This window comes from Lemur catta, chromosome 1 (assembly GCF_020740605.2).
Source record: "Lemur catta isolate mLemCat1 chromosome 1, mLemCat1.pri, whole genome shotgun sequence".
NCBI classification, from domain to species: domain Eukaryota; kingdom Metazoa; phylum Chordata; class Mammalia; order Primates; family Lemuridae; genus Lemur; species Lemur catta.
The window spans coordinates 2,415,743-2,442,821 of NC_059128.1; the positions used below are offsets into that span (position 1 = coordinate 2,415,743).

General features: G+C 43.7%; 1 protein-coding gene across 5 annotated transcripts in view; it reads right to left on the reverse strand.

Moving 5' to 3' along the window:
• Positions 1-7,057: 7,057 nt before the first annotated feature.
• Positions 7,058-27,079, reverse strand: part of MARK3 (microtubule affinity regulating kinase 3) — a 90,741-nt gene continuing 70,719 nt past the window's right edge. For 2 of the 5 annotated variants that reach the window (XM_045560246.1, XM_045560262.1), the window contains exons 14-18: positions 24,783-24,886; positions 16,077-16,334; positions 11,121-11,147; positions 9,764-9,808; positions 7,058-7,458 (exon numbers count right to left, since the gene is read on the reverse strand). In XM_045560246.1, the coding sequence (XP_045416202.1) occupies positions 7,113-7,458; positions 9,764-9,808; positions 11,121-11,147; positions 16,077-16,334; positions 24,783-24,886 (780 nt within the window). In that variant the 3' untranslated portion in view covers positions 7,058-7,112. Of the gene's footprint in view, positions 7,459-9,763; positions 9,809-11,120; positions 11,148-16,076; positions 16,335-17,005; positions 17,168-24,782; positions 24,887-27,079 lie in introns of all 5 variants that reach the window. The other 3 variants (XM_045560272.1, XM_045560255.1, XM_045560266.1) reach the window with 3 other exon arrangements.

Below are 27,079 nucleotides of genomic sequence, written 5' to 3' on the forward strand. Positions count from 1 at the left end.
TATTCTGCTAAGGTCCCTTAAGATAAGTGCACTGCCTCGGGCGTACCTTGCCGGGAGGGTGACAAGACAGAGCCTGCCCAGGAGCTCGAGACACAGCCGCTGCCCCCACACCTGTGGCGATGCAATGCCCCTGGCGTCTGCCTCTGCACGCACTGCTGCTCCCTCTGCACGCCGCGCAGACTCACTGCACGGCCACCTCTACGGGCCGCCCCTGCCCGCCCAGCCTGGGCTCCCCACAGCTGCGTCCAGGCTCCTGCACACGGCGCTGGCCCCACTTGTCTCCCTGCGCGTCCCTCTCCTCCCTGAGACTGAGCTCCTCGGCGACAGGGGGTTTGACTTTATTTTTGTGTCTCCAGGGCTCTGCGAAGGGTCCTCCAGAGTAGCTTCCCCCATCTTAACCCCTCCCAAATATGCCTGCTAATGCATGAGCACATGAATAAACAATAATGAAAAGTCTTCCCGTACTGTTCTGGAACACCTGAAAAGAACTGGGGTGGTTTAATTTGGAGAAGCAAAAATTCAGGGAGGGAACACAGTTTTAATCAACACTTGAGCTGTGCCTAGCTGGGGGTGCAGGCAGCACTGGAGGCTGGTGTGCGCCAGGCATGCGCAGAAGCAGCCAGAGCCTTCCCCGCTAACAGGGTGGGGCAGGGCCGGCAGAAGCGGGAGAAGTGCCTGCTGAGCAACGAGACGTCCCTCCTGCTTGAGAGATGGGCCTGGAATGCTGTTTTAAAATAACTCCTAGAGGTGGGTTAAGTGGGCGGAAAGCAGATCAAGCAGGAAATTCCACACGGCACTGGCTGGGGGAAGAGCCCCTCAGTGACGCCGATATGATTAGTTGTCCTTCTTGTCAGCGACACCCCCACGAAGCCCTCTATTTATCAACCCACTTGGTAAGGAGACATTTCGCCACAGCCGGAAACCACAGGTATGAAAACTAAGGGAGCTGAAAAAGCAAGTAAGAACCTTAGAATTTGCAACCAATCAGCCCACCACACAAACAACAAAAAATGAACCAAAAAAAAAATCAACAAAGCAACAACGCCAAGGCAACAAAAAGTGCCCGATGTAGCCCCAGTTTCCCTCAGCTCCATCTGCAGGGCCAGCTCTCTGGCGGGGCTCGCGCAGGCCCCGCTGACCCGGAGCCTCTCTGGGGCTTGGTGCCACGAGATGGAGCACTCGGGGGTGAGGCTACTGCTCATGCCCACGTGGCCACTGATTCAAGGTGCTGCTCTTCCCCGGCTTGATATCCAAACACTACACGTACCATGTGACTCTCTGTGGTGCGGGATGCAGACTAAGGCCTGAGGCTTTCACTCCTAATTTTATATCTGATGGCAAAGGTCATCCCAGGCAGGATCGCCTCAACACCCACAGCACTCGGTGCCAACCTGAGCTGAATGACAAACAGGCATTACCTGTGCAGGCAGGTGTGATGGGAAACCACATCGGGCCACCTAGGGAGCTGTGGGCGCCACTCGTGCCCTCCCCTCGGAGCCTCGGTCTTCTCTGTCAAACAGGCAGGGCTGGAGGGGCGGCTGGATCCACCAGGACTGGCCACAACCGGGACCTGGCCCATCTGCTGTCTCAGCCCTGGGCCTTCTTGGGTAACCTCAGGAATGCTCTGACCACAAGTGCTGAGGCCCTTTTGCACTTCCTATGTCTCTCCTGTCTATCATTTTTTAAAAAACAAATACTTGTACTATGTGCCAGGAACTATTATAAACTTGGAATACAGAAAGAAAGGGACAAAGGTCCCTGCCCTTGGGGCTTACATTGTACGGAGGATGGGGCAGGTAGACACAAAGATACGCTGTTAGCCAACAGGAGTAGAGGACAGTGAAGGCAGGTCTGGGCACAGAAGCCTGGGGGCGACTCCCAGCGTGAAGGCTAGGCAGGCCTCTTTGAGAGGAAGGGGCAGGGGACAGCCTATGTCTGTCTGCCTCAGCTATCAGCCCAGGCTCACTGCCTTCACCTGTCCTCTGGGAATACCTGCGAAGGCTCTGGGCCAGGGAGGCAGCAGCACAGGTTTGTCAACTTCTAACAGCAGGTTCAGAGTCCAATGGGGAAAATTTCCTTACCAAGTCTCCGCTTGCTGGGCAGTGTCCTCTCCTGAGAGCCAGAGAGCACGCTGTTCAAGGACCTCAGTGCCCTGTCTGTGCTGGGAGGGAGAGGAAGAGAGGAAGGTTAGTGTGTGTTCTTGTTAAAAGGCCTGTGTGAGCTGCTGCAGGAGCTCACAGGCACCCTGCTCAGCACATGCCAGCCTGGTGGACTCCATCCAGCAACCCAGAATCAGACATTACTTCTCATCTTGACTTCATAACAGGAGGAAACGCAGGCCGAGGAGGTTAAGCTATTAGCCTGTGGTCAAAAGTGAGTCTGGAAATCAGGCTGCTCAGGTCCACGGCACGTGCCTATATTACTAGGCCATGCTGCCCAATTTTTTTTGTTTGTTTTTTTGAAACAGGGTCTCGCTCTGTTGCCCAGGCTGGAGTGCAGTGGTGTGAGCACAGATCACTGCAACACCAAACTTCTGGGCTCAAGTGATCCTCCTGCCTCAGCCTCCCGAGTAGCTGGAACTACACGCATGTGCCACCACACCTGGCTAATTTTTCTATTTTTGGTAGAGATGGGGTCTCGCCATGTTGCTCTGGTTGGTCTTGAACACCTGGTCTCAAGCGATCCTCCCACCTCGGCCTCCCAAAGTGCTAGGATTATAGGCATGAGCCATGCCTGGCCCTGATTCACTTTCAAACAGGCTCTGAGACCTGGGTAAAGCAGACTGTAAGAGTCTTGCTTTGGATGAAACCTACCCTCCATAGCGACCCAGACCCCACTGCACTCACCAGTGGGGAGAGGCTCAGCACCTCTGCTAGAGCCAGGGACTCACTTCCTGGCAAAGTGCTTTCTTATTTTGGGTTCACAAAGGCCTCCTTGCAATGTGCATTCTGCTATCTGCTCTGCTCCCTAGAGCTGCCCTAGGGAGTTGGCTTCCTCTCTGAGAGTCTGGCCCAGACACAAAGGAAAGTCTTAGGCAATCTCCTGCCCTCTTCTCCATTTCCTCAAACTCAACCCATCTAATCTAGTCCTTCTGTTTGCTTCTCCTCACCATGTGATTTCCCTTCCCTGGGGACACCAGATAGGCCCAGATGCCGGCTTGTCCTCTGACTTCCCACAGTCACAAGGATGCTTTAACTCTAATCACCCCAAACATCACCTGTGGCCCGGCTGCCACACCACTCAGCAAGAACTGCCCATGGGGAAACGTCAACTCTGCCCGGGTTTTGGTCTTTCAAAGTTCCAAAACCAAAGACCTGTTCAAAAATAGTTGTCAGACTGCCCTTCTCCTCGACGGGCAAGGACACCTGAGTTCCACTCATGAGATGGAGTCACCTGGACGCGCCTGTGCACTGTCAGAACATCCAAGGCACATCCTTCACTTCACTCCCCTGAAGAGCAACAATTTTCTCCCATTTAAAAGTGGGCCCAGGCTGTCTAAGGGCCCCATGGCAAATGAGCAATTAAACAAAGACCTAAAACAAAGCTTGAGGTCTCTGATGCAAGACCTTCCTCACTTTTGAGCCCCTCTTATCTGAGACGGACCAGAAGAGACAGTGCTTCAGAAACACCCCTCTTCCCATTCCTGCTTCTGCTTGGTGCCAGTAACCCTCGGAAGCAGGTTACCATACAGGTCACTCACTGGGCAGGGACTGCTGGGGACGGCTTCCATAGCAATGGTAATTTCTTCATATGCACATATATCAAGGTTGTTTTTTTTTTCCTCCATGAAGGTTTATTTTTTATTTTTATTTTTGAGACAGAGTCTCTCACTCCAGTGGCATCATCGTTGCTCACAGCAACCTCAAACTCCTGAGCTCAAGTGATCCTCCTGCCTCAGCCTCCCGAATAGCTGGGACTAGAGGCGTGCGCCATGACACCTGGCTAATTTTTCTATTTTTAGCAGAGATGCAGTCTTGCTCTTGCTCAGGCTGGTCTCGAACTCCTGACCTCAAGAGATCCTCCCCCCTCGGCCTCCCAGAGTGCTAGGATTACAGGTGTGAGCCAGGGCACCTGGCCCAAAGATTTTCCTTTTAAACATTGCAATTGTGTAGGGTTTTGGAGAAACATATGCTGTGACAATGATCACGGTTTTGCTCCTAATAGTCAGTCATGTTTCCTAAACAGTTTTCTGCAAGGCTTCACTTTCGGAAATGAAAGGGCAGCCTGAGAGCCAGGCACATCACTTACTTGTAGGAACGTGGTTTTGGGTCCTCTGATTTGCCTGATGTAAAAGAGGGAAGTCAGTATTCATTAGAATATTGACATCATTTTCAGGATTAAGAAAATACTCTGCTTATTGGGTAAATAAAACCAGTAGCACAGCCCCACCAGGTGCCTCACGCCTCACCTCTGAGAGATTCCAGGGGAGTGGATGAGGAGAGAATGTGGCATTGTCTTTGAATCGCATAATTTTCAATTATGCTAGAATATCCCTTTTCAAAATTCATTGTATACAGAATAAATATTCCACATTCTGAGAGCACAGAATCTAAAGAAAGGGCATGGACTTCTTAGTAACGGATGAGTTTTCATGTTTTAACCTTGGTAAAGGCAATACCACCTGTGCTGCCACTAAAATCAAACCAATGTCTATTAGTAATATAGCTTTTTAAATATAACCAACTCAGCAACTTCCCGTGGATGAAACTGGTCTTAGAGTCACACACTTATTCCTCATTTGATTGATTAAAATGTAGTCACTGCTTGTGACAAATACGCAATTCAAAAAATAATAAACACCTGTGTCTGCAGCAAGAGTAGCCACTGCGTTGGGACATGTGGTGACCTAATTTCTCTTTAACTTCTAGTATTCTATTTGACCTTGAGAACACAAAGATGGAAAACAATTCAAAATAAGTCCCAGGTGTAAAGATAAGAAGTCACAGCAGCCAAACCTCCGCTTAACAGGGCTCTGCTCCATCTCTGCAAACCTCTGCAGGGCAACAACGCGCAGAAACCTGGCGTGACAAGTGTACTTCTGGGGTAGGAATCGTAGGAAGGCAAATCACCTAGTCATGCATTGCACAGAACAGCTCAGAAGCATCTGCCTAGAGAAGGAAGTACTTCATGGCACAATGTCCTCCTTGGCTCTCTGCCCAGCAGAACAGACGACGACAAAGACCCCAAAGGGGGAACAGTGTGTGTGTGGACCTCCTGTGATGCTTTAATGGGATATAAAAAACAGCCCCAGGCAAAAACGCTGGAAAAGTCCCCACCTGGCCTGTGGCAGTACACACTGAGCTGTTAGAGGACTTCACCCTGAAAGGCACTGGATTTGGAGAGGGAAGGAGGGGGCGAAGACTAATTTATTTTTTAACAATAAAGTGGGGTTGAAATTCCCAGCAAGGTGGAATGAGGTCAAAGGTCAGGCAGCCTGCCTGCATGCAACAGGGACAGCACTGACCCTGCTGAGGGGACTGGGGGTGCGTTCCTCTCACCTCTTGCTGCTTTGCTGGCTCTGCCTCTTCTCCCTGGGGCCCCTGCCCATGTGTGACCAAGGCTCAGGCCCGGTCCTCTCCCCTCGCTGCTGAGTTCCTCTGCCTCACAGCTTTGAACAGGAACTTTCTCCCCACTGAGGGCTCCTTGGGGTCTCTCCCTCCCTTGGTTTTGTCCAGCTGCACACTCGACAGCTAGAGGCACCACAGACTCGACCTGTCTGAGCCTGCTCTCCTCCTCTTCCCCTCTGGCCTTCAAATGTCTCCCCAGCAACCTTCCCCATCTCACCAGCAATCCCCGCCTTACTACTGCTCAGACCAAAAACCGTCAAGGCTCTTCTCTTTCTCACTCACCCCATATCCCACCCAAGGGCAAATGTAGTTGCCCCTTATTTAAAAACATACCCACAATCCAAACAATAGATGTGTCCCAAACAATCAGAAGAGCGCCCCGCCCATGGGAGACAGCAACACCTGGGACTCCAACTGGCTGTCTGTCCAGACTTTTGTTCTCTGATCAACAAACCCAGAACCCAGAATAGCACACCAATCAATGTAACCATTTTCCCATGAGAATGAAGCACCAAACTGCATGGTACATCCACTACCCCTTGACATAGCCACGTGGGTGCTGGGAAAAAGCTGCAGTCTGATTCATGTGCTGAATCACAAGAGAGCAGAGAGGAAAATTACATACTTCATGAAGCAGCAGCCCAGAACTGACAGGGGCTGGCACTCCTCCACACGTGGTGCACTGCAGCTCCTGTGGGCTAAGCTGCCAGCTGCTCCCAATGCCCCTTCTTCTCGGGTCACCAGGAGAGCCATCTTCTCCCTTTACTGTGTTCGGGGGGAAAAAAGATGCTAGTAATCACAAATGTTGGGACCCAAGCCAAGGACCAAGTGGCCCCAAACCTTCACATATTTCCTTTGCTTTTGTTCAACTCAGTGAGGGAGGGAAACACGTGTATTTTTAGTGACTGCCTTAATCTGGGTCTTAAATACAGTATTAGGAGACAATGCAAGATTTACTGAGAAAAAGTGAATTTTTAATTATCTTGTGAATCTACTTAGAAAAACACACACAAGCAATGTTCACAACTATAAATTTAAACCTTTTGCACTAAAAAAACACAAAACAACAAACACAAAACCACAGGCATGAACTGTAAACCTGTATTAATTATCAACTAGTCTTAAGGTTAATTCTTAGCAGTAATTCAGTATTTTCCTCGTTGGCAATTATAATGTTTTAGCACCAGATGATCTCCCAGAGGTACTAGTAACGGCTCTGGCTGCCAGTGTAGGGAGATGCTTCCACACACACTTCACACACGCAGTCCCCTCTCACACCCACCAGGTAGGAGGCACCTGGAGATGGGGCCACAGGCTGACTCTCAGGGCAACGGAAACAGGACGGGGCACGGGCCGCACCTCTCTCATGTAGTGCACTCGTAGAAAAAAGGCCAGCTCTCGCTCCCAGGCGTGCGCTCGTCCTCAGACTTTAATACCATGATTTAGAAGATGCAGACGTTATTGCCTAAATATTATTCTATACATTTCCATCAGTGTTCAGGAAAAAACTTTAATTGCTACTCAATTTACACCATAATTACTGGGTTACAGCTTTAGCTCATTGGCAATTTTGGATGCAATATTTTTGAAGGCTATGGATGTCCCTGATATCCGCTTAAACCGGACCCCGTTCAGAGACAGTCTTGGCAGCTTGCAGACCTCCATCTCCCACTGCACGAGGCTCTCTGCGTGCCCATCGCCATGGACGCAGAAGAGCAAAAAGCGCTCCCGCTGCTCGTAGTCACAGTTATTGGCATCCAGCACTTTGCGGATTTCCCGCATCATGTCGCCAGGATCCATGGAACTAGTGGTTTTCATGCTCCAGGTGAAGCGCAGGGAGCGAGGTTTTGCTTCTTTGTTCTCATCCTTTTGCTCAGCAGACACGTTGCGACTGAAACGCAGTGGCAGGTTTATTTTTAATTGCACAGGAAAGTTAACCTTTTCTACTTCAGCTAGTTTGTAATATACCTTTTCAATACAATACAACCAACCACCAACCTCCACATTTTTCCTGCACAGACTCACATGAGTAACCTGTTCCCTTACTAAGAAGTTTAGTTTCATCTATTTTCAATACCCCTCTCCCCCAATCATAACCCATACACCCCAAAAATCTACCTGGCTGGAAAATCTTCACTAGCCACCTGTACTTACTAAAATAAGAAAATAAAATAACTGTGGCAATCAGGCAAAGCCAAGAGAGAGCCCCACACCTCTGCTCGGGGCTCCACAGGCCCAGCTAGGGAGGGAGTCGTGGATGACCCGCTGCCTCTCCTCCTGTCCTGCCAAACTGCTCCTTCCACGGCGACCACCGTGACTGGTACTTGGGATAAGGGGGACTTAAACATCCATCAGATGCTGAGCACCACCAGGTGGGGTGGCGGCATTTTCTTAGTCACCTCTACACACCTCATTGTTTTTCCTTCTATTTTGTTGATTTAAACTTCCAATTTCATAGTTAAACAGAATCTTAGATGACATCATCTTACACTGAAATAGATGGAAAAATGAAATGTTCTAAGACAGCTGATTCGTCTGCAGGGACTGAACTGTCTGTGCCACATGGACTCAGAGTCTGAGCCTGGGTCCTGCTGCCCCGGAGGAGGCATGTGGAGGGCTGGGTCTCTAGGGAACCCACAGCTCGCCAGCCGTGCCTTAGCACTTAGGGAGTATTGCCACAAGTCGTCACTTACATCCTCATGTGTGTATTTGGAGGCTTCAATTAAGACAGTGAGTACTGAACCTCTTGGGCAGTAACAACACTATACTCCACCCTATGGTGCATTCATCAGAGCTGAGGGGCCACAGGTTTTACCTACGCACATGGCTCTCCTTCGTCACCAAACTGCTGAGAGAATATTCAGTTTAATTTACATCCACCAAAATCGATTAGAAGCTTCCTATGTGTAAAATGCTGTGTTAGATACTGAAGAGGTTACAAAAATGAGCAAAAGCTCTCAAACTAATTTGGGACCGGGAAGACTGTAAAGTAAGGCAACGGCAGCAGGGCAGGAAAGATGTGGCAGTCCCTAGAGGGTCCTGGGAGAGGAGGGAGAGCCCACCCCATGGGAGGACTGAGGCTGAAAGGCAGGGTGGGACCACAAGGAAATGGTGGGAAGGATCTCAGAAGATGGATGAAGAGCCCGTGGGGGTTCACAAAATACAACAGATGGGGGAGGAGTTTTTGTGTTGAGCAGAGGGTATCATAAGTGAAGGTGAGGAGGCAGGAAAGCGAAGTATGTTTAGGGGCATAGTAAGTGTACAGATTGACTGGAACTGGGGGCACAGAGCTGTCACCCCATAATAGCATTTACTGAGCACTTGTGGTGACCCAGCCCAGGACCACTTGATACCAGGAGGTAGGTCCTATTGTCATCTTCCTATTATGAATGGGGAAATGAACTAGGTCAGTTCGAGCCTGCTCCAACCTGGGCTGGGCACTCACTCCAACACTCTGCCTCGATGGGGCCGAGGAGCCGGGGCTGTGGAGGCGGCCTGTATCATGCCACAAAGGGCCTCACTGGGACCTGGTTGGTTAGGTAGTGGGGGCCACTGAAGGGGTTCATTCGGAAAAGCCGTATGACTAGAGCTGTGCTTTAGAAAGCCCAGGAAGAGAGCAAATGGGGAAGAGAGTGGGTCTGAAATAGCCTGGTGGGGACTGGTGTGAGAAAGGGCACGAGTGGAAGGCACCTAGAACCAGGGACGCAGTCCTCAGCCTATCTGGTGACACCGCCCTCATATCCTATGCAATGACAGCTATACAGAATTGAAAAGCAAAACACTTGACTATATAATCATCATTCTTAGAAGAAAACATTTCTACTTTGAAATATGAAAATCTTATTAAGTGTTTTGCTTTTATTCCTTGAGCCAGGCAAGGGGTCAGTGAGAATTGAGGGCCTACCCTATGAGCACTGCTACTGACCCCCAGAGCTTCACGTCCCAGCTGGGCCATTGACGCCCAGGCCGGAAGGCTGACGGCGCTGCCACGCACTTAGTGCACACAGAGGGAAAGCCCGGGCCATGCTGGGATCAGTGAGGCTTGCGTGGCACACTGGTGCCCTCATGTGGCCACTGGGTACAGGGCAGCCTCCTTGCCTGGGCCAGCAGCAGCAGGGCCCACCTCACCCAGCACCTAGCCGCAGCAGGAATACGGTGCAGAACATTCAGAAATGAATAAAAATCATTTCCCTCACCTTGAGCCCTCATATCTCCCGTTCCTCTCATATTCAGTTGGAAGCCTCAATGAACAGAATGTAGAAGCAAAGAGAAGTGGGAAAGAGAAGAGAAATCTTACACAGCAGTACACGACCACCCATATACCCACACACGCATCATGAGCAAACCTAAAGCTCGTCTGTGCCACCAGTCGGGCTTATTAGTCCGACTCTCCCGCAGGCCGCGTACAGGGGCAGGCTGCACCCCCGCCGGACTCCTCAGTCTGAGCACCTTCACAGCAGGGCACTGGCACCATCCTCACTTTTCAACCACTCCCCACGGAAGAAAGGGGTTCCAATTAAAAGGCAATGAGACTCTCAGTTGAAGTCTACATTCAATTATAATATTTTCTAAGGAAAAAACTGACAACTGGGAAGATCAGTTAAAAAATAAAAGATAATCATGGAATGGTATCTGCAGCAGGAAGGACCCTCGCCTCAGCCCAAAGTTCCTGGTAAAGAGCTCAGGTTAACAGAGCCTTGCAGCGATCCATCGGTCTAATAAGTATAAAAATTCACAGCCTGGGCTTCCAGTGACTTGACAGGAACAGGCACAAGAGTGGCCTTTAATGGCAGATTTCCTGCCTCATATGTGTGCATTCTAAGCGAGCAAAATTTTGGGCCTCTTGATTGTCACCATCAAAAAATATTAATCAAATCAGAATACCATTTACTGCAGTGCTTTAAATAAAAACAATGAGACATGCTTTCTTCAGTGGTTAGTGGCAAGTGACTTTTGGATAGAATTCTATTTACTTTTCAACTCTCCTGAAATATAAAAACATTCTGCTATGCTGCTGCTCACATCTTAATTTCTGAAAAAGCCAAACCAAATGAGGCTGTGGGTTTGGATTTTATGCTTGTTTCCAGTATTGGAGTATTTGTTAATTTCCCCGTCATTTACAAGCCTTTTGCTAATTCAATCTCCAGGGAAATAAAAATGAAGATGAACGCAATTACCACTTACCTTTGACATGCTTGAGGCTAATCATTAATTGTATATTAACATTACTGAATGTCTCATTCTTCCAATAGGAGCATGCTAAGTGTTATTAGTATGAAGACAGAATTATTGGATGCTAAATAATTCTACCAAAGGAAGAAAATGCACAGAGCATGCACAGGCCTTTTGCTGCATGGGCATCATGTCCCTTTGAAATGCCTGACAGAGTTAATCTATTTCTTTCCAGTTTTCTCTCAAGGAAATAAGTATTTAGTTCTCAGCAGAAAGTTTAGTTTTTAAGAAAATCAAGGCCAGAAAGCCAAACCTGATGTTAATTGCAGGGGCCATGTGGGGGTGAGAATTGAAAAATAAATGTGTTTATATAAATCCTACCTTTTGATAAACCTGAATGACATGTTTCTAAAAGAAATTAAGTAAAAAAAAAAAATTAACAAAAAGAACTTGTACAAATTAAACAGAAAATCTAATCAATTATATATAGAGAAAGAAAAAACCCAAATTAAACAGGGCTCCTCTCCTGGCCGATAAATAATAAAATGGTGACATTTGTTGAAAAAGTAAAATTATTACAGATAATTAAATGAATATGTAATCTTTTAATTAGAAATATTAAAAAGTCTATACTTGTAAGAAAAAGTTCAGCAGTAAATACTGACATCATATGTAATTAAATCTATTTAAAGTTCTTTAGGTGGATACACTTTTAAGATAAAACTTAATGTCTTGTGTGTTAAAGAAATGACAAGTCATATGCAATATACTAGTAATAAAACAATATTTCTCAATTTTCTTCAGAATATCTTATGAACAAACATCTTGCCTTCTTATACATAAACATAAAAAATTTTCATTATAAAATAAATCATTCTTTCAGGAAGATAATTTAAACATTAACAGGTTATTTATTATAATGATATGATATAAATCACTTTAAGAAAAATAGGTTATTGGGGTTTAAACTGAAGTAGACATTCCAGTTTTAGATCTTAAAATAAATAAAAATTAAGTAACAAGATAACAGTATGGATTTTATTTTTATGTAATAAACTGGAAGAACTGTATTTAGAAAGGGTGGTGACTCTGGTCACTAAAAAAATTTAAGGAGATGCACACGCTATGCCAAACAGGATCTGACAAAAGATTTTTCCAACTATGGATCAGACTTTTATTTTTTTTAATTTTTTTGAGACAGAGTCTTGCTCTGTTGCCTGGACTAGAGTGCTGTGGCATCAGCTTAGTTCACAGCAACCTCAAACTCCTGGGCTTAAGCAATCCTAGTACCTCAGCCTCCCAAGTAGCTGGGACTACAGGCGTACACTACCAACCCCAGCTAATTTTTTATATTTTTAGTTGCCCGGATAATTTCTCTCTATTTTTAGTAGAGACGAGGGTCTCAAGTGATCCTCCCACCTCAGCCTCCCAGAGTGCTAGGATTATAGGTGTGAGCCACCACACTCTGCTTGGAGCAGATTTTTATGATCATGTGATCAGCTTCCCTGGGCAAGTATAGGACAGGCTTGTTAACTTCTATTTGTAAAGGCTAGTTCTGTAATCGGGCACAATAGGCAATGATTTATATTTGCTGAATGACTGAATTAATGAAATCTTTGGACTTTTACTAATCTGGATAACTCTGGCATTGCTCCAGATATTAACTAATTAAAAAAAGTCTAACTATTGTAAATAACTGCCAACCACCTCATAATCAGATCAGAAGTGGTACACAGCAGGGTATCTACTGCAAACAGGACCACCATGTGAGAATATTTTATAAATAAATCCTATATAAATATAAGGTGGCATTATTCCAAAGATTATTTTACTTGAAAAATGACTAAAAAGTCTTTAAAATATATTTTCATTTCCTACTTTTGTACCTGCGAAAAGTCAGGGTTACTGGTCAAATACTATAGGATGAATTTGCTTAACTTTTCTTCCCACCAATCCCGTGAGGTATGAAGAGGAAGGTGGATGCTGTAGGATGGAGGCCTCTGCACTCTGGCCCAGGCCACGTGGGCGAATCTGAGCAGGCCTGGTCTGGCCGCAGGAGGGGAGAGTTTCGCTCCTCACTACAAAGGTTTCACAGCTCTCCAAAGCCATGTGCTGTCCAGGCAGACTGCAGGTCTTCTGACATCAGCCCTCCTCACCTAGCCAGGCCCTGTCTCCCTTGCAGCACCTAAGTGCAAATACCCTAGCCTCTCAGGCACTGCAACTTTAATCCTAGCAATTATTGCTAAGGGGGGATAAGAAGCTTCAACCACTGCAGCAAGGACTCTGCTTGTTTTCAGGGACAAGCTGCCTGTAACTGAAGGATGACTAAGGGAGGCGACAGGCCTCAGTTTGCAAGCCTTAACAAGATAAAAGACTATCTACAAAAACTGAGGGGTAGAAATACCTGGAAATTTGGAAGTTGTAGAATAAAACAATCGCCTAGCTTTTTTTTTGAAATAGGGTCTCACTCTGTCGCTTGTCGCCCAGGCTGGAGTATACAGTTGCACCATCACAGCTCACTGCAACCTCGAACTCCTGGACTCAAGCTATCTTCCCGCCTCAGCCTCCCAAGTAGCTGGGACTACAGATGCGTGCCACCAAGCCTGGCTAATTTTTCTATTTTTAGTAGAGGCAGGGTCTAATTATTACCCAGGTTGGTTTCAAACTCCTAGACTCAAGCAATCCTCCTGCCTCAGCCTCCTAAAGTGCTAGGATTACAGGCATGAGCCACTGTGCTTGGCCAACCACCTAGAATTTTTTAATCAAGAAACCTGTCTCCAATTTCAATTCAAATACATGTAATAAATGTAATTAGGAAATAAGAGAAAAGGATTCAGGCCTGTACCAGTCCTTCACTGATCTGGTCACAGATCTGGCTCTGCCTCACACTTCTTTGCTGTAGGACATTAAACATGCACCTCTTCAAACCATCTTCAGTGTCCTCTATGAAATGGGAAATAAATATCTACTCCACGGGGTGGACTGTGATGTAGTGAATGTGTCTATATTATAAATACAGATATTCATATATTTATAGATATTATATAGATATTGTAAACATAAATATAGGTATACCCATAAAAATTTGTGTGTATATATTACAAACACGTGTGTATATAACATATTTATATGTGTATAAAATGAGTAGATCTATATATCTGTAGACATCTATCTATCTTTGGACATAGGAGGCACTCAAACAATGGTGGCTGATATTTTTATCAATGATGGTCTTAAGACCAAAAGAGGAGCACAGAGGAGACCATTAAATAAACTCAAGGATTTTAACGATGTACAAGATTTTATTTAAAGAGCCCATTACAGAACAAAACGCATGGCCATAAGCTGCCTTTCTGGACTGAGGCAAACCGAGGGCTGCACAGCCATCTGTGCTTGGGACTCAGAGGAGAAACACATGCTGATATTAAGCAGGGACAGAAGGTGAACGGCCACATAAATGGCTTCACCTTCTACCACCTAAGCAGAGGCAGATTTCATTTTAGACCAGTCCCTGTGGAAGGAGCCAGAGGAAAAGGATGCCTGGGACAGGCCATGGGGTTACCCTGAAAGGAAGGATTTATTGTGTGGGGTCAAAAGACTATTTTTGGATTGAACTTACTGTCTCTCTTGCTGGTCATGAACCCAGCCGCAAAACTGGCAAGGCCCTTTAGACTATTCTGTTCTGCCCAATCTGGAAATACATGTCTTAGCAGAGAACAAGAGCACTAAATCCTTTTGATTTGTCTGATTTCTAGTTAATGCTAACAGATATCAGAAATCCTCCCTTATCTATTATTTGATATCCTAACAATAAACAGATCAGATTATTTAATGTGACTCACCTAAATGTTAGATGATTAATCTGCAGAAATTAAGGAGACTAAAAAGTGACATTTGGCTTACAGTTTAAATAATGGCAATAGATGACACTAAGCAGGGCACTAAGAGACCATGGGGAACACAGAGAAACAGAGGAGGGGGACACTGATGATCGCAGACCTGGGAACACTCCTATGCTGTCCTGTAAGACACAGATGACAGACAAGAGGGGCCCTACCAGGCAAACCTGCAAGAAACCTCATACAGACCAACCCACAGCCAGGCTTAACTGCAAAGGATTCCCTCGGAGGAATCGTAAAACTGTAGGGGCTCTTGGGTTTCTGGGGTTTATTCCTGGCTAAAGGTGCCTTTCACTATTTGCTTATGGTTCAAAGTGGCATCCCTTCTTTTTCCTCTGGAAGCAACCAATATTTCTAGGCTTTTGCAACATGTATACTAGGTCATGGAAATGAACTGAAAATTACCTCAAAGGACCCATAGAGTTTCCCAAGGCCCCAAATGACAGCCTAACTAGACACATGAAGCATTTTATACATAACCTGATATTATTGTTATTTTTTTCTTTCTTATGTCCTGGATGTGCTAAGATGATATATTATTTTTTTGAGAATAAACCAGGAGTTTTATCTCTAAAATTATACCTCAGGCCGGGCGGGGTGGCTCACGCCTGTAATCCTAGCACTCTGGGAGGCCGAGGTGGGAGGATCGCTCAAGGTCAGGAGTTCCAGACCAGCCTGAGCAAGAGCCAGATTCCGTCTCTACTAAAAATAGAAAGAAATTATACGGATATCTAAAAATATATATGGAAGAAATTATCTGGGCATGGTGGTGCATGCCTGTAATCCCAGCTACTCGAGAGGCTGAGGCAGGACTGCTTGAGCCCAGGCGTTTGAGGTTGTTGTGAGCTAGGCTGATGCCACGGCACTATAGCCCGGGCAACAGAGTAAGACTCTGTCTCAAAAAAATGAAAAATAAAAAATAAAAATAAATAAAATTATACCTCTGAAGAAAGTTATCCTGCCCACACACTAAGAAAGAGAATAATCTCAAGATTTGGACTTCTAGAAACTTAGTGCTCCTTAATGACAATAAAGTGAGAAAAGAGGAAATGTCCCTCTCCTTCGTGTCTAGAGATTGCCACAACAGCCGCATCGTCCTCCTTGGTGATTGCTATGGGGCGCCAGATCCTTGCTTACACCACTGGAGTTCTGCTAAACTGTAGTGAACACACGTGTGACCAAAAGGAACAGTAATTAAAGAAAATAACAAAAACCTCCCAAATGCTAGATAACTTTTAGTGTTATGAAAAGACTCTGAGCTCTGTAATTTCTATTTTAATGGTTTTAATGTATAAAGTTAGATATATATAAACCAGAAAAACATAAGCTGAAGGCAGAACAAAAAATATCTGGGCAATGGCTTCACACAACAGAAAACACATTTCTCCTTCTGCTCTATGTATTCACTCCAAAACAACCAGAATCACCTGACACTCACCTCCTTGTGAGTTTTGAAGTTAATTTACTAAAAAGATTAGTGGAGCCTCGGCTTCGAGTCTGAGACAACGGTGTGGCTTCGTGGGACAGGCTGGGAGAGGCAGGGGGGCCGTTGTATGTTGCAGTTCGCCTCTCCCGTGGCTGGCCATGGAAAGTGCTACGACTGGCAGTGCCTCTGGGGAAGCGGATTCGATCTGGGGTGGTTGCACTGCTAATACTGTGTGTTGAAGCAACTGGAGTTCTCTGATCAGGAATAGTGCTGTGGATATGAGAAAATAAGAGACTTTTACAAACATGGCATACAAAATTTACAATCACAATATACCTTCTATACACAGTGGAGAAAATCAGGTGTAATCAATCCAGATCCAAGGGGCATTTCACAGAACTTAGGAGTAACAGGTAAGTTAAGTGGGAAAGGGTAACAAAAGAATAGTATATAATGAGACAAAGCCTCATAGAGTTTAAGGGAATAGTACATATATAATTTTAAGGACAAGGTTAATGCAGGGAAATTCTAGGACAGAGATTGGCTAACTCAAGCTTTTCCCCTTTGTTTCCCTCTCAAATTGCTTACACTCAGAGAACCGTGCCAATATGAAAGAAATAAATGATATGCAGGCATACTTGAAGAATCGGCAACTAAAAAGTTTTGGAAGCACACAAACGGTATGAATATAAAATTCCACATGCTGAAAGCAACTTGGGGAGGAGCAGGAACTTCTTACGCCTTTGTAGTATGCAAAGGCATGAAGATACACACAGATGACCAAGGACACCATGAGACAGGATGTGCTCAAACTAAAATCACAATGAGGAAGGACACTTTGTAGACAACTGTAACAAAATCTTGGACTATAAAATCCACAGCACAAAATTAAGAAGCAGTGGGTACACATTAGTTTCACAAGGAATGTGCATTTTTCTTACATAGCCTTGAAGTTATCTCCTTCACTGTCTATTGGAGGTAACATCATCTTGGGGTGCCCAGAGGCTGACATGGACATCGACTTCTGATGTCTCAGCCGACAGGTAGAAGATGTGGAACAAACTGAGGCAGGGCTAGCTGCGTAAGCGAACATTTCTGTCAGGCTGGGAGGGGGTTTGGGTTCAGGCAGAGGCAGAAACAACAGTTTGATGGAGCAGTGACCACAGAGCAACCTGCTGTGTAACGTACAAACCTTCCTCCCCAAACCATCTCATGTTTTTCAAAGAATAAAACTCTCTTAAACTTGTTTTGGGGATTCTGGAGCAACTGCTAACTTGCAACTGCTTTTTTTCAAACAGTAATCTTAAAATCTTATTACATTAAACAAAAAAAACCCCCAGCAGCTTATATGTATGAATATTTATTTGAGAAGGACAATGTCCTCCAAGCTATGCCTAAAATAAAGCCTACTCTAAGAGATGTCTCAATTCAAGTGTAAGTGGTAAAGTGAATATATAATATGAGTTTACTGTGCTCTCAACTTGTTCCAAAACACTTTTTTTTTTTTTTTTGAGAGAGTCTCGCTCTGTTGCCCGGGCTAGAGTGCCATGGTGTCAGCCTAGCTCACAGCAACCTCAAACTCCTGGGCTCAAGCAATCCTTCTGCCTCAGCCTCCCGAGTAGCTGGGACTACAGGCATGTGCCACCATGCCTGGCTAATTTTTTCTATATATTTTTAGTTGTCCAGCTAATTTCTTTCTATTTTTAGTAGAGACGGGGTCTTGCTCTTGCTCAGGCTGGTTTCGAACTCCTAAGCTCAGACGATCCTCCCGCTTCGGCCTCCTAGAGTGCTGGGATTACAGGCGTGAGCCACTGCGCCTGGCCCACACTGACATTTTTTAAATGAACTAATAAGGTTATAGGTATAGAAACTAGTTGTTATATAATAGAGTATCCTATGTTGTTTTAACAATATAGTTTAGAATCTTCTTACCCAAACGACATTTATAAAGAGTCTTTTATCCTTTGCAAAGAATAGTCAAAATCCCCAAGGGGTTAACAGAGCCCCTTTTTTCAAGAAGGAAAAACTCATGAGAAAAAATTAACTGTTTATAGACACAGAAAGAGTGACGGAGTAGCTGGAAGTCTGTAGTTCCACCTGGCACAGACAGTTACTGGACAAAACTACCCACAGAAGTCTCACCAAGACCACACTATTCCTGAATTCCAGCTCAGTCATCGTGTCCTTAGAATTCCAAAGGCATAGTTTCTTTCCTTTAAGGATAAGCAGGGATTTAGAATTCTGATCATATTCTTCCAGTGTCTTTCTGCAGAAATCCTTGCAAAGGATTGAAACTTAGAAACTGGCAGGTTCTTCCCTTCCCTCACTTCCCATATCCAGACCAACCATGACATCTTGTTGGTGTCAGCTTCTTGACAGCCTTCCAACTGGCATGTCCTCTCCACTTCTCCTGCCAGGGTCTCAGTGCAGAGCCTCATGCCTCATTTTCCCTGGGCTCCCACCTCTACCCCCACCCCACCTCCAGTCTATCCACTCAACTGCCAAGAACTTCCCAAAATATAAACTGGACCTGTCGCTCATCTGGTCATAACCTTTCTACAGCACACGGAGTCTTCAGGATAAAGTTCAGACTCCTCATCCCGGCATGCAAGTCACACATCCTTGGGCCCCTGCATCTCTCCAGGCTTTGACTTCTTTCATTCCTCTTGAAACTTGACTTTCTGGCCCTCCTGATGACATGCAGTCCCTTGGTAAAGTACCAGGTCAGAAAACACTTGCAGGAGCTATTCTCTATGCCTGATGGGCTGGCGTCTTTCTATTCACTCTTCAAAATTCAACCAGAGGTCATCTCCTTCATGAAGTCTTCCCTGATGCACCCTCCCACTGATAGTTAAATCATTCTTGCTGTGTTTTAGTTCACGCATGCCGCATTGTATTATAGTGACACTTCCTGCTGGAGCTCCCTGAAACCACAGCTATAATCTTGTCAACGTGCCCCCAGTGTCAGCAGAAAGCCTGACAGAGCAGGTACTCAGTATATGTTCTTCCAACGGAACAGATTAATCAGCTAGCCACTAGGATTCTGATAGCCCCAACATGAGGGAGACAGGTCTTTAAAATAAATTGCTCAAGAAGTGCTGCTTGGCCCTGCATTTTTGCTTGAGAATTCTGCCCTATGCCTGGGAGAATGGCTCTATATAGTCAGAGAAGGACTAGAAACAAAGGCCTTCAGATTTCTTAGTTTGCCACTCATACTTTTCCTGTGGCAGCAAATTTTGCTTTAGGGGAAGCAACTCTAGGTCCCTGGGCTGCAGATGAAGCTGACTCCACCCCAGACTTTTCCCAGCTTCCCTGGCCAGTGACAGGTTTAGAGATGCCCAGAGCCAGAACACACAGATCAAGGAGACAACCCCAGGCTTTGGCTCGAGCAAGCCATGTGTGGGAAGAGGGCAGGTGTGACGGTGCCAAGCTCAGCCGTGGAACTACCACAGAGGAGGCAGAACTAGGAAATGGACCTTGACTCTAGCCCTGGATTTTTCTAGTAGTAGGACCTAACAGATTGCACTTTTTATTTAAGCCTGTTTAGACTGGGTTTTCTGTCACCTGCAACAGAGTCCTGATTCAAGTAGTTAAAGACATGTTGCGTTGTTCCCAGTACATGTGTACAGACATACATATATGCATATAATTTTAAGGTACAGATACATACAATTGTCTTTTGTGCTCTATTATCTTTCAGGGCAGGTCTGGAGTCAACAAAATTTATCCTCCTGCCCAGCTGCTGACATTTTTTTTTTTTGCCGAAATAAGGAGCTCGGGTCAACGGATGCACCAAGAAAAACAGGGGAAGAAGGGGAGGCAGGAGTTGTTTAGCTTCTTCCCTGTGAATATAAACGGTCCTGAAGACTCTGGAGAAGGAAAGGATTTTAGTCGGCCCGCAGAGCAAGAGGCTGCTCCATCTGTCCCCAGGCAGCACACTGCCAACTGTGTCTTGCCTGCGAGGCACATAAGCATGGCAAAGACGGGATGGACAGATGTCCTGCAGTGAAAACCTGATCCTCGACAAAGTAAGAGACATTTCTCAACAGGAAATGTAAATCGATATTTTCAGTATAAATTATTAAATTTTTTGAAATACTAATTTTAAAGGCAAATATTTCTTCACAAATTTTATTCACGTTAGTCACAAGTTCTACAAAGTAAGCCACAAAACAGATTTGTTTTTCTGACTTCTACAGTAGGCCTACTACCTTGATTCAGGAAACAGTAAATGTAGTGATGTCTGCTGAATTTCAAGTTTAAACAAACTCACAAAAATTCTATTTACAACAGACAGCCCCAATATCACGATGGGCTTTACATTCTAAAAGTGCAAGTTGGCTGTTATGAAAGTTTGAACAATATTTTCCCCCCAGAAAAGTGTTGAAAATGATGGTTATATTTCATAGTCTAGCCCACAACAATCTAGCAAAACAGTAGCTGTATTAATTTAAATCTTAATTTAAAGAGATAGCAATGTTTTTCTAAAAATACAAGTTACACGAAGTTGAATTCCTATTAATCTTCCCAATTATTTTGTATTTATAACTGATTATCTTTATAGAAACTCTAATTCACTTAAAGTTACTAAAGGACAGGCACTCTGAATTTGTTTGCTAGAACATCTATCCCATATCAGATTATTTTGATATGAAATGTTTTGGTTGCCAATTAAAAGCATTCTCAGTGACTGAGCAAAAGCAGACTTAAAAATATAAAAAATATAGTCCAAAAGATATGTGTGTTAACTGTCATCAATCCTTCTCTGCTCAATCTCTGTGGCTTAATGCAGGGCAAGTGGGTAAGTGGATAAAATAAAGTCACTTGACTATTTTAAACTTTTGCCAATGACATCTAATACTTCAAACTTCTTTGAAAACCTTCTGTTGTGTTTTACCCTAACACTATCACGTTATGTCTTTGGGAGGTCTTTAAACCAACATAGTCTGAACAACACATGCAGATATCTAAAAGCATATGAAAAAGTAGGGGCAAAGTGCCCCTGCTATATAGGTTCTTCAGCAACATTAACTTGAGAGAATTCTTCACATTCTTGTTTGAGCAGTTTATAATTAAGAACGAAAGCTAAAATTTGTTGATCACTGTCTGTCAAGTCTGTGCTCAGTGGTTTAGCTCTAACTCTCATTGTGACACTATACCATCTTGAAAGAGCCACACCATTAGAGATGAGATGTCATCAAACCATCAGAAGCCTAAGCCTACTTTATATCGACTGTCAGTCATGGCTGGAATCAGACCATGTTTTGGAGACTGATAACAGAAGTAGAATAGTCATATCAGCAGGATTCCAGCAGAAAGGAGGCTGACCTTCAGCACACTTGGTTTCAAGACGAGTCTTACTCAGAAAACTCTCACAGGTGTTTGTGCCAAAGCAACAACCTGCCAAAAGCTATGCTTCCACGCCAAGACCAATGATTATTTTTCACACAGTAAAGCTGATAAAACAGAAAGATTGTACTATTAAGAATCAATGCATAAAACGAATTTTAAAAAGAAAAAACTATTAAAAATCAATTATATTGCTTATGGCAAGAGGCAAAAAAATCTACATTTGGTGAGCCTCTAAAATATCACCCTATGTTTGGTGTGAAATTTTGAAGGCAGTAAGGGCTCATTTAAGGCATGTGGAGCCTTTGGTTCAAACCTTTTCACAGTTATCAGCCATGATCATTCTCATGATGGAATTCTGTATAAACACTCACATAGAGAAGAAAACAGTCCAACACATTTAAGGCTGAAAATGGAACTTTTATGTATGTGCTTGTTTCAGAAATTAACATAGGTCTGGGCATCCTGTATCTCACTAGTATTTTCAATTAATGAAGGAGTAAGATATATAGCTGGGAGAGGAGAGGAGAAAGCAATAATTTGCCTAAGAAGTAATTTGTGTGGAGAAGGCTAACTGCATCTAATTGAAGACTCAAGCATCTTTTTTTTTTTAAATGAGACATGGTCTCACTCTGTCGCCCCAGCTAGAGTGCAGTGGTGTCATCATACTCACAGCAACCTCAAACTCCTGGGCTCATGTGATCCTCCCATCTCAACCCTCCATGTAGCTGGGTCTATAGGTGTGTGCCACCATGCTAAGCTAATTTTTCTATTTTTGGTACAGATGGGGTCTTGCTCTTGCTCAGGCTAGTCTCGAACTCCTGACCTCAAGCCTCCCACCTCGGCCTCCTAAAATGCTAGGATTACAGGTGTGAGTGACCATGCCCAGCCTGAAGCATCATTTTTAAGGGACAGAAAGTTGTCACACAGAGTGCCTTAGCTAAAAGTAAAAAATACGACCACTAGTTCCTCCCTCAAACTCAATAATTTTCCAGTCTTTCAATTCATTTGTAAAATAGAAAGAAAAAGAAAGTCCAGACATTATTAAAACTATGGGCCCTGTCTTGTGCAGTTTGGCACTGAGGCTCTATTTAGCAAAAGATAAAGACAAAACCTTCAAAAGCAAAGTATTTCAATGATTTATGGTAAGAGAAGCAATGGGGCCCAGGTAAGGATCTAGAGGAGTCAGCCCTAATAAGGAAAGTGTCTGCAGCAGGGGGAACACAGAAAGGAAATGACTCCAGAGAAATCTAAAAAAGTCTTAAGAACTGTTTCCAAAGAGTGAAGCGAATTATCTTAGGAAAGGAGCATTAGAAGAGCACAGGCATAACGTGCAGTGCCTGGTACACGAGCACCCACAGAGACAGGATGGGGAGCAGAGAGCAGATTGTGGTCTCAACACCTACAAAAAATCTGACTCTGTAATCACAGAGTCACATATCCTAAAGTTCAGAAGGAGCCTAATAGAGCAGTTCAACAATTTAGAAGCATTTGTAAAAACAAGCAAAGTCAGGAAACATTTTTCTAGTCCTGTAGACTGAAATCCACAATGTTAGAAACTTCTAATTAAATCTTCGATGGATATCATCTATGTCACTTTTGAACTAGACAGTATTTGATAGAGAAGAGAACTATAATAAAAGAAAATCTACCAGAGAATAAACTACTATTAAGAAATAATTATAAGGCCAGGCACGGTGGCTCACGCCTGTAATCCTAGCACTCTGCGAGGCCGAGGCAGGCGGATCATTTGAGCTCAAGAGTTCGAGACCAGCCTCAGCAAGAGCGAGACCCGTCTTTACTAAAAAATAGAAAGAAATTAGCTGGACAACTAAAAATATATAGAAAAAATTGGCCGGGCATGGTGGCGCATGCCTGTAGTCCCAGCTACTCGGGAGGCTGAGGCAGGAAGATTGCTTGAAATCAGGCATTTGAGGTTGCTGTGAGCTAGGCTGATGCCATGGCACTCTAGCCCAGGCAACAGAGTGAGACTCTGTCTCAAAAAAAAAAAAAAGAAAAAAAAAAGAAATATATTATACAATCACTATCTGTAAACTGTCTAACCCAGTTGCTATACTCAATTAAGTTCCGAATAGTTTTTAAACATAAGGAAAAAGATAATGTTAAAACACATAGGAGTTAGAAAAGAGAACACTGGAATGTCAATATTGCTAAAATTCACTGAATCATAAACATATTCTTATATAACAAGCTTTACTCCCCGTAACAATTCAAAATTAAGTGGTCTATGAATAAGGAAATGAGAAATAGTCTGGTTTTAGAAAGGAAGGAGGAAAGAGAAATCCTTGCTTAAGCTGTCATATTAGTGATCAAACATTTTGTTTGACTAAAGAAATCAAATGTAAGATTAAGATTAAGGAAACAGAAACCTTACAATTTCAAAAAGTAAATGTCAGAAGAAAATAAAGAAACAATTTTGATGCTAGACATGACCAAACAATGTTCAAATTAGGAGGATGATGTAGGCTTATTTTTACAGATTTTTACTCCAGAATTCATGCAGACTGTTCTCTCTTTATTTCTATCTTTGAATTTAGTTCATACGAGACTCTTCTGGAAAGAAGGAAAATCCATGCCAGCCTGGGAAATTTGTTCTATACAGAATAAACTATATTTAACCACTCCCTACCAACTCAACTTCTCTTTTTTCTCTCCCCTCAAACTAACCCTACCCTCATGGTCTCTGAACCTACCTAATTCTACTTTGCCGACTATCTATTAATAATCGCAAGGAAGTTGTCTCCTCCATATGACGCTCTCTTTACTGATATATTACTTTATTAGTATTTTAAACCATTTTCATTCTATGTATTCTTGCCCCTCAACCAGATTACAAACATTCAGAAGACTGGACTCCCCCTTTCTCTCAGATGCTCAAGCGTCTCTCTTTCTAAGGGAGAGACTGTGAGCACTCTCTCCTCTAGCTTGTTCTCTACGTCTTCCAGGTGTGATTCCTGTCTTAGCTCCTCATCCTGCTCCCCCACCCCTCGGTCTTTCTTCAAGTTATTAATGTGCACAAAATAATCTCCATTTCCCTCCCTAGTCACTGTTCTACGATGAAACCATGGCTTACTTACTACCTACCTCCCCAAGGAAACCTTGCTGGTTTGACTCAATCCTTTTAATCAATCATTATACACAGCCAGCCAAGAGGATGGTGCTCTAGACAACAAGAAGAATGTGGGATCCTAGTATCTTGCTAAAAATCAGCACTCAAATTTAACTTACCTTCAGAGAATACTTACTGTTGTTATTTGAATTTTGATTAAAAAACTGAGAAATAAATAACATGCTTCCATTTCTCTTGGGGAAAAACAAATTTTCTTGCAAACAGGTAAAATTTCATACCTGTTTTCTTTGCCATTCTGAATCACTGAATGTCTATCAGCTGTAGTTCTCTCACTGCAAACATATGTATTTCGCCGTGTCATTCCACCAGATGCTGTGTTACTCTATAGAAAAGGACATTATTGTCTTAAACAATTTGGTAAGCATAGTACAATGAGAAAAAAAAGAACGCATCTAGATAAATAGGAGTACTCAGTCTTTAAATTAAACTATGCTAAAATATCCACAGTAATGACCAAACTATCAGAAAAGGGAGTGAGGACACCAACCTCTACCCTCTCTTCTGGTGGAAAAAAAACATGAAAAATGGCTAAGGTAGGGTGACTATAATACTGGTTTATAATTGTAAGTAAAGTAATAATTCATAGACAACTTAAATCAAAGTAGGATTATAGGGTGAGCCACCATTTTTAAAAGCAAACACATTCAAATTAAAAAGTAGGATTATAAATACAAGATAAATATATAAATAATAAAAATTAAGATATAAAACATCAGCAAGATGTTGGATTGACAACAGATTCATAGATATGACACCCAAAGCATGAGCAATAAAAGAAAAAGTAAAGTGGACTTCATCAACATGAGAAACTTGTGCATCAAAGGCCATTATGAAGTAAGTGAAGAGAAAATCTACACAATGAGAAAATATTTGCAAATCATATATCTGATTAGGGTCTAATAATAAAGAATTCTTACAACTCAGCCAGGCGCCGTGGCTCACGCCTGTAATCCTAGCACTCTGGGAGGCTGAGGCGGGTGGATAGCTCGAGGTCAGGAGCTCGAGGCCAGCCTGAGCAAGAGCTGAGCTCTACTAAAAATAGGAAGAAATGATTTGGACAACCAAAAATATATAGAAAAAAATTAGCCGGGCATGGTGGCGCATGCCTGTAGTCCCAGCTACTCGGGAGGCTGAGGCAGAAAGATTGCTTGAGCCCAGGAGTTTGAGGTTGCTGTGAGCTAGGCTGACGCCACGGCACTCTAGCCAGGGCAAAAGAGCGAGACTCTGTCTAAAAAAAAAAAAAAATTCTTACAACTCAACCACAAAATGAAAACTCAATTTAAAAATGGGCAACTTGAGGGTCTTATAACTAATTATAATGCAAATAAGGACACCATTGTAAACTGCTGTTAATGCAAATGATAAAATGGTATATTGATGAGCTAAGACACCAGTGGTAACTTTAATTGAGTCTCCTTCAGAACTGTGCTGCTCCTGGTACAACAAAATGTGGAAGAACATTGAAATAAAAAGGCAACTATAATACATGTTTCTCTAAAGAAGTTATACAAATGGCCAATAAGCACATGAAAACATGCTTAATATCACTGGTCATTAAAGAAATGCAAGTCAAAACCACAAGATACCATTTCACACTCACTAGGACAGCTATTTGTTTAAAAAAAAGTGTTGGCAAGGCCAGGCATGGTGGCTCACGTCTATGATCCCAGCACTCTGGGAGGCCGAGGTGGGAGGACTGCTGGAAGCCAGGAGTTTGAGACCAGCCCGAGCAAGAGCAAGGCCCCATCTCTACAGAAAATAAAAAATAAAAAAATTTAAAAAAGTGTTGGCAAGGATGTGGAGAAATAGGGACTCTAATATGGTTCTGGAAGAAATGTAAAATGGGGCACTCGCTGTGGAAAACAGTTTGGCTGTTCCTCAAAAGGCTAAAGGTGGAGCTACCATCTGACCTAGCAGGTTCATTCCTAGGTGTATATCCAAGAGAAATGAAACATGTCCACTTACAAACTTGCATATAATGTTTATAGTGGCATCATTCATATTAACAGTGGAAATAATGTAAATGTCGGCCGGGCACGGTGGCTCACGCCTGTAATCCTAGCCCTCTGGGAGGCCAAGGCGGGTGGATCACTCGAGGTCAGGAGTTTGATACCAGCCTGAGCAAGAGCGAGATCCCGTCTCTACTAAAAACAGAAAGAAATTAGCGGGCCAAAAAAAAACATATAGAAAAATTTAGCTAGGCATGGTGGTGCATGCCTGTAGTCTCAGCTACTTGGGAGGCTGAGGAAGGAGGATCGCTTGAACTCAGGCATTTGAGGTTGCTGTGAGCAAGGCTGACGCCATGGCACTCTTGCCCAGGCAACGGAGTGAGATTCTGTCTCAAAAGAAAAAAAAAAAAAAAAAAAAAACAACAGTAAATGTCCACCAACAGATGAACAGATAAACAAATTGTGGCATATAGATACGATGGAATATTACTCAGTCCTAGAAAGGAACAAAACACTAATACATGCTACAATTTGGAAGAACCCTGAAAACATGTTGAGTTAAAGAA